Source organism: Lampris incognitus, chromosome 20 (assembly GCF_029633865.1).
Source record: "Lampris incognitus isolate fLamInc1 chromosome 20, fLamInc1.hap2, whole genome shotgun sequence".
Lineage (NCBI taxonomy): Eukaryota > Metazoa > Chordata > Actinopteri > Lampriformes > Lampridae > Lampris > Lampris incognitus.
The window spans coordinates 35,681,381-35,693,989 of record NC_079230.1 but is presented as its reverse complement, the minus strand read 5'-3'; the positions used below and the strand labels follow the sequence as shown (position 1 = coordinate 35,693,989).

At 43.3% G+C, this 12,609-nt stretch overlaps 1 protein-coding gene across 2 annotated transcripts in view; it reads right to left on the bottom strand.

Moving 5' to 3' along the window:
- The window catches only part of mtmr1a (myotubularin related protein 1a), a 277,755-nt gene extending 268,755 nt beyond the window's left edge, over window positions 1–9,000 (bottom strand). For both annotated transcript variants that reach the window (XM_056299990.1, XM_056299991.1), the window contains exon 1: window positions 8,683–9,000. In XM_056299990.1, coding sequence (XP_056155965.1) covers window positions 8,683–8,816 — 134 coding nt within the window. In that variant the 5' untranslated portion in view covers window positions 8,817–9,000. The remainder of the gene's footprint in view (window positions 1–8,682) is intronic.
- Window positions 9,001–12,609: the final 3,609 nt, after the last annotated feature.

Sequence of the window (12,609 nt, the reverse complement as noted above, 5' to 3'; positions counted from 1 at the left end):
CTTGTGGCAGCACATGAGCGACTCTCCTTTAGACTCATCAACCAGGTGGAGAAATACGAGGCCAAGTGGACGCACTATATTTCCTTCATTAAAGGCCCGGTCTAATCTGTGACAACTAATCTATATCTTAACATCAATTTACATACTACCCTCTATCTGCCAACTATGTTTTTATTTTTTATTTTTTTTATTTTTATTTCCTCTCTGCTGTTCCTATTGTCTTGTATACTGTTAAGACTCATTTTATGATCACCCTTAATCCAAATGTGTCTGTCTCTTGATATTGTCTAGTAGGCCCTGTTAAATTGTTCCTTCCATCTCTGTAATCCATGTGTGATGTCATGGCCTGTATTGTGTTAAAAGACAATAAAAACTACTGATCATAAAAATTAAAAAAAAATTTAAAAAAAGAAAGAGTGAAAATGCATTTAAAGCTTCTCCATCCTCTGGCTTGATAGGTTTCCAGCTCAAGACCTTCTTCACGTAGGCTACAGCAATCTTGTAATCATTCCAAAAATGCTCTTTGAGCAGCTGTTTAGCCCTGCAATAACCTACACACATCTGACTTCATATGAAGACAACTTTTTATCAACTCTTTAGGTGGCCCACTAGTGAACTGCTCTAAGAAGTAGAGACGGTCCTTATAGCTTTAAGTGTGGGATTCTACTCCCTGCTCAAAGGCTTTTACAAAAAGATTGTAGTCTAAAGGATCCCCGCTGAAGATAGGGATGGCTAACGGTGGCAAAGTCATAATTTTTTGCTGCTTCACCATCAACTCTGTAATGCTATTCTGGCGTGTCATGACACTGAAGAGCGTTTCTACTGCATAATCATCTGCAATAAAGTTACTAGACTGACCTACACCAGTGGGCTGGGGACAAAGTGGCCTGAATTCTTCACCTCTGTTTTCTGTGTTGACGATTGGCTCTACATGTGGTAGTAGAACTCCAGATTCAATAGTCATTCGACATGTAGGACTTACTTGGGATAAGCGCTCAGTTTCAAAATTTTCTAATACTGTGATTTTAGCGTCAGATGCAGCAATAGCAGTTTGTAGTTCTAATGCTGCCCTTTTTGCCTTCAACTCAGCTTCCTGACGTTCAAGATCTTGCTTCTGCTTGAGAGCAGCAGCCTTTGCAAGTAATGTGGCTCTCTCTACCTCAGCCTTGAGGCGCACTGAGGAAGCACTGGAGGACGCCTTGCTTCCAATGTCTGACCCACAGCTTCTACTCTTAGTGCTCGAAGCAAAGAACGCCATTGATATGCTGTCTGTAGGCTTTACCTCGGCATCACAGCGTCTAGCATGCTCTACCCGCTCCTCGAATGCCTTTAGCCACGTTTCCACTTCTTGTATAAATCCTCTTATACGACTTATTTTAGACTCATACGAATTTTGATCTCCAGAGAACTGGTCGTCATGGATTAATTGTTTTATATTATCATTTAGCTTGTTGATTTTCCCAAGCGAATCCTGATAATCCAAACGTAATTTCTTTTTCACTGCATTGATGTTAGCATCATCTTCCATTAGCCGCTCAAGCTCATTTGCCTGGTTGGTTAGCTGACCTAGCTTAGCTCTTCTAGACTGTGTTAACCTATGCAGTTTGTCCTCAACAGCATTTTCCATCATTTTCGCATTCCTCTTTTGACGAGGTAGCTCCTCAAACCCTTCTTCCATATTTCCACGTTACTTTGAAACCATGCTGCCTTTCTTTTTACCGTCGCTCACCAGTACTCGGGTAATCCTCGTCAGCGAGTTTCCTTACTGTCCAGAATGCCTTGAATCCGTCTCAATCTTCCTTTTCCACTTGGAGCAAGAGGGTTTTTCTGACAAAGATATAAGGACTGCTATAGCTATCCTGATAAACTAAATAAAAGAGAAGAGCCTCATGGCTGACGCGTGTGCCACTTGTATGTTTGGTCTAAGAATGATTCTTCCTTTGCGTTTTAAGTATTTATTTAAAACTTGCTTGAAGACATACACTGAAATAATGAAATGCATCCATGAAATAATAACTTTTATCCTGACCTAATACACGTATACACAAAGCACAAATACACGTAGGCTATGCACGGTCAGAAAACCGTGTGCCTCCACTCTTCCATTCTAGGCAACTCGCCCTTCCGCTTACTTCCTCTTCCGGAGTGCGTTAACCCAGGAACACCCTTCTCCAGTTCTTAAAGTGACATGCACCTATCTAAGACCACACAGCAAACTTAATACATACTTAAAGAAAGCAGTTACGTAAAGTATACGATGTGTAAAAAATAAGTATTCAAACTAATTATTCAAATTACTAATTACAACATTAATTATTAACCATTAGGAGACATTTGGCTCCTACAGTCAGGGATCATATCAGGATGATATCAGGGATTTGTGGTGGAGCGAGGGTTTCCACCTTTGTCTCATCAAAAAACTGGACACCTCGCTAACACGTTCCAACATCAAATGTTTGACAGATCTTTGACAATGCAGGTAAGTGATGTACAATGCAAATAAATCGAACCCAATAACATAGCTGATGGGTAGTGTATGTCTAAAACCGTTGATATTAACAACAGTAATGTAAAGGGAGGTTAATTGATGGTTAAAATAAAGCCCACTACTACAGGAAACTTAGTTATGTAATGTGTGCTAACATAGTGTATGCTAATATGAACGAAGGAACGCTTTCCCTCAAAAAGATAAATCTGATAATAAAGCAGCAAGCGGCGATTCATGGGGTCCAAGCAGTATTGCACCTGACAATTTTGCAGGCAGGCATTTGGCAGGAATGGGTGTGTTAGATTCGGGAGCTTTCAATTAATCAGAGGAGAAAATAATTTCTCAGAAATTCCATATGGAATCCGACATATGACCTGTGATGTTCAGTATTAGGGGAATACATCTTTAAGGACACAGGGAATTATGGGATAGTAAACAGAGCAGCCACGGGAGCGGGAAGGTAGACGAGGGTCAGTCGAATTATGCGCACGTTATGCATGGAGCGAAATAAACATGCCGAAGTTCCACGGCTAATTCAGAAACGGTGTTATCTGTGAGAGTGAAAAGTAGGTCATTACATGACCCAAAACGTAAATGTGCTTATTGTAGCGCCCCCATGTGTCTGTGTATTTAAACTAATTATTCAAATTGGTAATTAAAACATTAATTATTAACCATTAGGAGACATTTCGCTCCTACACTTTGCTTAACTTTGAACCCTCTATGATACCAACTGTTCTCAACTTGTCATCTATCCACGCATTATCCGAACCACTTATCCTACTCTCAGGGATGCTGGACCCTATCCCAGCCGTCACTGGGCAGCAGGCAGGGAGACACCCTGCACAGGCTGCTAGGCCATCACAGGGTGGACACACACACACACACACACACACACACACACACACACACACACACACACACACACACACACACACACACACACACACACACACACACACCTAGGGACAATTTAGTACGGCCGATTCACTTGACTTACATGTCTTTGGACTGTGGGAGGAAACCGGAGCCCCCGGAGGAAACCCACTCAGACACGGGGAGAACATGCAAACTCCACACACAGGATGACCCAGGACAGCCCCCAAAGCGGGACTACTCTGGGGCTCAAATCCAGGACCTTCTTGCTGTGAGGGGACTGCGCTAACCACTGCGCCACCCTACTTGTCATACTACTAAATTCAAAATAGGATTGTTCAGCTGGATAGTTCCAGGGACTTCTGTAGTGAAGGAAGCACATGTTGTTGCTAGCATGCACACTATGTAAGATCGACAATGGACTCTAGTCCAAAACCAAAACAGGGATCGACTCCACCCACCATTCCCCAACTGGCTCTGTGTGCAGGCCTCTCATCAAGTAGGGCAGCTAACGCTTCACCAGTCAGTGAAAAGGTCGACACCATTATTTACAGAGAGAGAGAAAAATACATCTTTTTACCTTAAATGGAATTATAGAGGTTGGAAGAGGATAATTGGGGTCCTTGTGCTATCAAAGCCAAATGATTTTATAGCACAGACAAAACCTGGGTGAATTTTAACACTTGCAATGGGGGTTTGGAAATCCACTATAGTGTTTTAATGGAGGTGCTGTCTTAAGAGAGATCATGAATACAGGCAAAAATTAACAAAACTGACAGTGAATTGGACAGAAGTTCACTCCACAAAAATATCACTACACCCACATGGTTAAATATAGGCTTGATTGAAGTAAAAATTTAACATAATATACCTTTTATACAAAGCAAGAAGGAACAACAGGAAGGTGACAATTCAGAAAGAAATGGTTAGCCCACTAACATCATTAGACATGTAAACCATCGCTACATGTCGAATGTTGACAGAAAAATTATGCATTTTAAATACTACAACACTGCAAACACACAACTCAAAGAGGATGCACACAATATCCATGAAGATCCAAAACACTGTTTAAATACATAAGTTCTTTAGATGTATCTTTATTAGTTTACATACTTGGGGTCAACTGTCTAAAGTAACGGGAAGTGCAGAAGAGAGGTGAAGAAGAGAGTGCAGGCAAGGTGGAGTGGGTGGAGAAGAGTGTCAGGAGCGATGTGTGACAGAAGGGTACCAGCAAGAGTCAAAGGGAAGGTTTACAAGATGGTAGTGAGACCAGCTATGTTATATGGTTTGGAGACAGTGGCACTGATGAAAAGACAGGAGGTGGAGCTGGAGGTGGCAGAGTTGAAGATGATAAGATTTTCATTGGGAGTGATGAAGAAGGACAGGATTAGGAACGAGTATATTAGAGGGACTGCTCAGGTTGGACAGTTTGGAGACAAAAGCAAGAGAGACAAGATTGAGATGGTTTGGACATGTGTGGAGGAGAGATGCTGGGTATATTGGGAGAAGGATGCTGAATATGGAGCTGCCAGGGAAGAGGAGAAGATTAAGGCCAAAGAGGAGGTTTATGGATGCGGTGAGGGAGGACATGCAGGTGGCTGGTGTGACAGAGGAAGATGTAGAGGACAGGAAGAGATGGAAACGGATGAGCCGCTGTGGCGCCCCGTAATGGGAGCCGCCAAAAGTAGCAGTAGTAGTAGTTGCAGTAGTAATAGTAGTAGGAGATGCTATTTTATCTGTCCTGCCTGACTGGCATTCTATCGCACTGCAACATCGACGTTATCACAACAAACTACCCGTTCACTCTGGCAACCTGTTCAGTGTTACTCCTCACATAGCGCCTGCCTCAGCATTTGTGAACGACACTGCAACATTCATGCTACTGAACACTCACTCCTTAAACAATAAAGCACTACTCATTCATGACATCATCATGGATAGAAACATTTGACTTTCTATGCCTAACTGAGACATGGCAGCAGGACTTCCTGACACTAAATCAAGCCACATCCCCAGGCTATGTGTACATACAGAAACCTCGCTGCATGGGTCGTGGTGGTGGTGGTCTAGTTATTATACATCAAGCTGACATTCCTTAAAGAACTTCCAGTACTCAATGTCTCCTCATTTGGGTGTGTCGCCTTCACACTAGCTGGGTCAGCACAGCTTCAGGTGGTCCTTGTTTACCACCCCCTAAAGCCTCCACTACCTTCATGTCTGAGCTGTCTGAGCTACTCACTTCTGTCTGCTCTATGTCTTCTTCTACACTCCTGTTAGGTGTTTCAATATCCATGTGGACTCCAGTAACAGAAAGTTTGCCGCTGAATTCCCATCATGACTGGACTGCTTTAACTTCACACATGTTCAAAGTCCCACCCATGCCAAAGGTCACATTCTGAATCTGGTGTGCTCTACTGGTACAACTCCAGCACACAAAACCTATCATCACATTCAGGAACATCAAGACAGTGAGCACACCAGCCCTGACCGACATGATATTGTCTAATCTAACCCCTGATCCCCCTGACACTACGATGGATGGCCTGGTAGCCCACTACAACGCAGCCTCATCCCTCAGCCTTGACTCTCTTGCCCCCCCTCTCAAAGCGACGAAGAAGAAGAAGGAGGAGGAGGAGGAGGAGGAGAAGGTTTGTATCAAAATAAACAGTCAGGCTATTCATTCATTCATCAGCAGCTGCTTTTCTAGGGTCGGATCGCAGTGGCAGCAAGCTAAGTAGGGCACTCCAGACTAGGGATGCGAACGTGTACTAAAATCTGTACACGTTTACACGGTGCAATGTTTGCCGTTTAAACGTGTACACGTTTCAGGATTTCTGTGAATTTTGAAAGTATGTCGGTGCTAAACCGCTAGAGGTCGCTGTAGCCCGATTATTCCATAGATTCAATGCTCTTAAGGTCGCCGATGTCGTATGACACAACTGGGCTACACCATTTACAAAAGATCGAATATCTTTGGATGAGTAGCCGTTAGAAACTTGCTGTTATTTTTGGGGGTGGTTTTTTTTGGGAGCTTACCGCTTCCGCGAAGCCCTTCGGTGCGATTAGATCCCGCTGAGAAGCTTTCTAATCCAAACTCCCACACGGGGCTTCGCAGAGTTTTACTAGCCGCCATCTCACGCTGCAATCGCGCTTGCACTTGTCACGCAGCAAAGAATGATGACGTCATCGCGCATTATATAAAACCAAAACCTTTACGTTTATCGGTTAGGGATTTTATTAAACGGTTATAGTTTTATTTCCGTGTAAACGTGTACACGGACACAGCCCTACTCCAGACGTCCCTCTCCCCAGCAACGCCCTCCGGCTCCTCCTGGGGGATCCCAAGGCGTTCCCAGGACAGATTGGACGTGTAGTCCCTCCAGCGAGTTGTGGGTCTACCCCGGGGTCTCCCCCCAGGTGGCCGTGCCCAGTAAACCTCCAAAGGAAGGCGCCCAGCAGGCATCCTAATCAGATGCCCGAACCATCTCAGTCAGGTTATTGAAAGAGTGAAATACACCAAATTCCTGGGGGTTCATATTAATACATTTTCAAGCTTTAAGGGCCATATTGAGGAATTGACGAAAGAAAAAAAATTCTCCAAATAACGTTGGTTTGTGTTGCAAGTTGAGGCTTTTTCTTCCACTTGAAGTACTTTTAACCTTATATTAGTTTTTACTTGAGCCTCAAATAGATTAATGTGATGTTTTCTGGTGCAATACTTTTCCTAGTTATCTTGAGAAACTACAGATTTCACATAAGAAAGATATATATGCCATGTCATGCCCCAAGGTAAATGACCCTCTTTTTCCCAGTCACAGTCTTCTGAAGCTTACTGAATGTGATGTCCTCCACAATGCTTGTATAATGTTGTGTATACACACACACACACACACACACACACACACACACCTTATATGTATAACTTTGTAAATTTGTTAAAAGAAACTCTCAAGTAGGGAAAGTGCTCAACAAATAAGGAGCAGGATAATCCAGATTATGTTTATATATATATATATATGCACTCATCAACAGACTTTGTGACCTTATTCTGACCTACCTTCCCTGTACAAGACTAGAAAAAAGGCATCTTATAAAGGGTCAAAAATGTAAACTCTGATGTGTGACCCTTAGTGTGGTTTGCAGATGTTCACATGTGTGGAATGATCTTGATAACACTATAAAATGTCATTATCTGTGTCTGTCTTCAAAAAGAGCTTAAGGCAGCAGTTGCTGTTAAATGTTAAAACTTTATTACCCTGAACGGCTGAGGACACCGTTACTCTACTCTGAAACTACCATATGTCACTATTTATTGTATCTTCCCTATTTAAACAATGTTTGAACTGATGGAATTAATGTCCCAGGACCAGTTCCTAGTCTATAGTTAGTCTTAGGTGTTTTTTAGGTTGTAAATGTTACTGTAAAATATAGGCACTTTTTCAATCTAGACAACATGTTAGTATCTGCTTAGTGTCTGGCCCCTATTCTCAAGCTTCATATAGCTCATCAGATTGTCCCAGTCATACATCTCCATTGTGTCTTCTATGCTTGTACTTGCATTTTAACTGATTTGTGAATAAAAAAAAAATCAAGTAGAAAACTAGTTTACAAGAAACAATATCTGCAATAATGTGTTAACTTACACTAACAGTGAGCAGTTTTTTAATTCAATCTTTAAAATGTAAAACAATCAACACACTGAAAATTGATTTGTGGTTAGTTAAATGACCATATTTTACACCATTCAGGTGACACCTATAAGGGGGGGGGGGCTGCCCTTTTTCAGGGTAGAGCAACAGCCCCTCTGTGCACGTCCCTGACTGTCAGTTCCTCAAAGAGCTGCACGAACAGCCGCTTCTGAAGACTGGTGCAAGTGCAAGCACCGCAAAGATGTAGAAGCATGAAATACACAAACCACAACACAGCGACGCATTTGACGAGAACATTTTAGATAGACAGATGATTAGAATAAGAACGTTTTGATGCCCTGACATCTGAGCCAACGATGGGGTAAAAAGTCTCGGCGACAGGCACAACGACCAGACCAGTGAAGGTTCCTCCATCCGGAAGTACAAAACAAGAGACGTTACAACCATCACAACGATCACGATCAACAATCATCCGAGTCCAGGCTGGCCTCTCATCCGAGTCCAGGCTGGCCTCTCATCACCACCACGTACCGTAAACCAGCCTCTCCGGCATGTTCCCCACATCCTGCCCCACTTCTCCTCGTTTAACGCTTTGAGCTTATTTGGGACAAAACACGTGTGATTTTCTACATTAAGACCTTGCTATGTCTGGAATGCATAGCTTACCTGTCCAAACTTTCAAGGTTTGCTGGTCGGGATCCGATGTTGCTCGCCAACGTCCTCGGTTTTCTGTTTGATGCAACTCCTCCAGACTGTGCCAGACTCTCTGCCAACGCGCCCGCTGCGGGTTGCTTCTCCATGGTAATGATACACGTTTCCTTCCTGCGCTACTGGAGGGGGGCGTTTAAATCCAGGACTTCCTGCTGTACTGGAGGGGGGTGTTTAAATCCAGGACTTGGTTTCAGTGACTGTCGGTAGTATTACTCTAGACCCTCGTAGTCAGTGCGGAACTCCGCCGTGAGCGGGTGCGCCACAGCCTGTATAATCGACAAGATGGCGGATGTATGTTGGTACACAATTTTCGGTATTTTTAATCCCCATTTCCGGAAGTTTTGACTTTAGGTAGAATAACCACAGCACTATAATGTACTTTTGTAAGGTATTTGTAACGCTTATCAATTCAATATTCTTATCTAAGATTTACATTAGAAAATTAAAACGTTGCATCCAGTATTACATCATTTCAATTAATCCCTCCTAAAATAAATACAGAATTGGGGTTTGGTCCTTCTTTTTTTTAGTTTTCTAATTATGTTTGCTAATTCTGTAGCAAGAGTAGGGTGCAGGTTGAGGAGAGCCTGGAGAGGTGGAGGTATGCACTAGAGAGGTGGAGGTATGCACTGGAGAGAAGAGGAATGAAAGTCAGTAGGAGCAAGATGGAATACCTATGCGTGAATGAGAGGGAGGACAGTGGAATGGTGAGGATGCAAGGAGTGGAGGTGATGAAGGCGTATGACTTTAAAATACTTGGGGTCAACTGTCCAAAGTAACGGGGAGTGCAGGAGAGAGGTGAAGAAGAGGGTGCAGGCAGGGTGGAGTGGGTGAGAAGAGTGTCAGGAGTGTCAGGATTCTTGCTGGGTACCAGCAAGAGTTAAAGGGGAGGTTTACAAGATGGTTGTGAGACCAGCTATGTGATATGGTTTGGAGACAGTGGCACTGATGAAAAGACAGGAGGAGGAGCTGGAGGTGGCAGAGTTGAAGATGATAAGATTTTCATTGGGAGTGATGAAGAAGGACAGGATTAGGAACGAGTATATGAGAGGGACCGCTCAAGTTGGACGGTTTGGAGACAAAAGCAAGAGAGACAACATTGAGATGGTGTGGAAATGTGTGGAGGAGAGGTGCTGGGTATATTGGGAGAAGGATGCTGAATATGGAGCTGCCAGGGAAGAGGAGAAGAGGAAGGCCAAAGAGGAGGTTTATGGATGTGGTGAGGGAGGACATACAGGTGGCTGGTGTGACAGAGGAAGATGCTGAGGACAGGAAGAGATGGAAACGGATGAGCCGCTGTGGCGCCCCCTAACGGGATTAGCCGAAAGTAGTAGTAGTAGTAGTAGTAGTAGTAGCAGTTTGTAGTTTGAGAGATGGAAAATTCTTATTTCAACTTAGTAATAGAAAATTAGGAGCACTGAGTCCAATATTTAAAAAAATATTAATTACTTCCTCCTTAAATAAATGCAGAAATTGCATTCTTCAGAGAACATGTAAAAATATGGTGTACTAGAGTAAATGTTTTGCCACAGCAAAAATAATTCACAATGTGTTGCAGCACACTTCTCTTGTTATGAAGTCATTTGAAAAACTGATTAAAAAGGAACTTCTGGACAGGACGGAGCATCTTCTCCAGTCATTACAGTTTGCATATGGAACCAACAGGCGGGTTCAGGATGCGACCACAACTCTGCTTAATTTCATTCATAGTCACTTAGAGGGTAGTAAGAACCATGCCAGATTGTTGTTCGTAGACTTCTCATCAGGCTTCAACACCACACAGCCTCATCTGCTAGTGCAGAAGCTTGTGGAACGTTTTGGGTTGGACACCAACATTGTTGGATGGATTTTGGACTTCCTCACCAACAGATCTCAGAGAGTGAGAGTGACTGGACACTTTTCTGGCTTGACTTCCAAATCAATCAGCTCCCCTCAGGGCTGTGTCCTCTCCTATATGTCCTGTACACTAATGACTGCCGCAGTGAGTTAAAAAATCATCACATTGTGAAATCTGCAGATGACACGGTGAGAGTGAGCCTGCTGAAGGAGAATGAAATGTCCCATGGTCCTGTCATAGACTATTTCTCCAAATGGTGTCAGGAAGCCTTTCTGCAATTAAATGTGACTAAGACCAAAGACATGTGTATTGACTTTTGAATTTTATCAATTTTAATTTTTGTAACTCCATTATAATTGTGTTATCCTCTTTCGGTGCTGTGTTGTGTAAATTGTGTAAACACATCATTGTACGTTGTCCGTCTTGGGAGAGAGATCCTCCTCTGTTGCCCTCCCGGAGGTTGTAGTGATATAATGCCATGTATATCCACTGGAACTACACTAGGTGTTATGTACTACCCGGACTGTTATTATGGTTACACCACTACCATGTATGGTTATTACATCTGCCTACTGAGCCACGATTAAACCTGAGTTCTATAACCCGGTGTGGTCATTGATCCTCGACCAATACTACCCCAAGTATTACTTCAGAGGTTTCTTCCTATTTTTTCTCCATTAAAGATTTCTAGGGAGTTGTTCCTTATCCCATGTGAGGGTCTAAGGACAGGATGTTGTGTTGCTGTAAAGCCCCTTGAGGCAAATTTGTAATTTGTGATATTGGGCTATACATACAAATAACACTGACTTGACTTGACGATTTTAGATTTAATCCCTCCAACCCAGTCAACACTAACATTAACTGTCATGATGTTGAAATTGTTGAGTCATACAAGTACTTGGGCACGATAATGGATAACAAGCTGAACTTTGATTGTAATACCAATTTGCTATGCAAAAAAAAAAAAGAAAAGAAAAAAAAAGTCAGCAGCACCTTTTTTGTCTGAGGCAGCTAGTTAAGTTCAGTGTCAATAGGTACCTGATGACTTTGTTCTACAGATCTTTTATTGAGTCGGTTATTACTTTTTCTTTTATCGGTTGGTATGCCTCTTAATCTTAAACAGAAAAATGCACCAACAAAGGTGATCAAGGTCTGCAGTAGTAGCACAGGTACCAACAGAAAAGTCTGTCTAATTTAAATAACAAGCAGCACGGTGGCGCAGCAAGAAGGTCCTGGGTTCAAATGCCGGGGTAGTCCAACCGTGAGGGTCATCTCGGGTCGTCCTCTGTGTGGAGTTTGCATATTCTCCCCGTGTCTGCATGGGTTTCCTCTGGGTGCTCTGGTTTTCTCCCACAGTCCAATGACATGTTGGTAGGGTGACTCGGCCATACTAAATTGTCCCTAGGTGTGAATGTGTCGGCCTTGTGATGGCCTGGCAGCCTGTCCAGGGTGTCTCCCCACTTGCTGCCAAGTGACTGCTGGGATAGGCTCCAGCATCCCATGACCCTACTCAGGATAAGTGGCTTGGATAATGGATGGATGGATGGACCCATACAGCACAGGATGCACACGTGCTTCCCAGCAGTCTTCACTGGGTACTAGTGCCAGACTTCTCCATGTGTCTTACGATTTGGGATCTATAGCATATTTTTTCAAGCCCAATCAGGAAAAAAAATCTAATAAAATTGGAGGCTGAAAAATGATTTAAGGGTGCTACAGTAAATTATAGTTGCTAAAGCCCATTAAAATATGTCTGATGGTGTCACTGATTAACTATATGTTGTTTAATCAATCGTCATCCTTGGCAGTCACTTGGGGTCGAGTATGACTGTCCTCCTTGTGGGTATCCCCGCGGGAGGATGCCTGTGCACGACAGCTTTTTCCGTGGAGAGGCTGATGCACCTGCAGCCACCACACGGTCCTTGGCAGGGGGTGGCCAGAGTCCAACGTCACGGAGAACCAATATGATCGGAGACCACCCTCTGTAGCATCCTTCATCCGCCTTCATGGCATTGTCTTCCGCCGTTGAGATCGTTGTTGTTGTT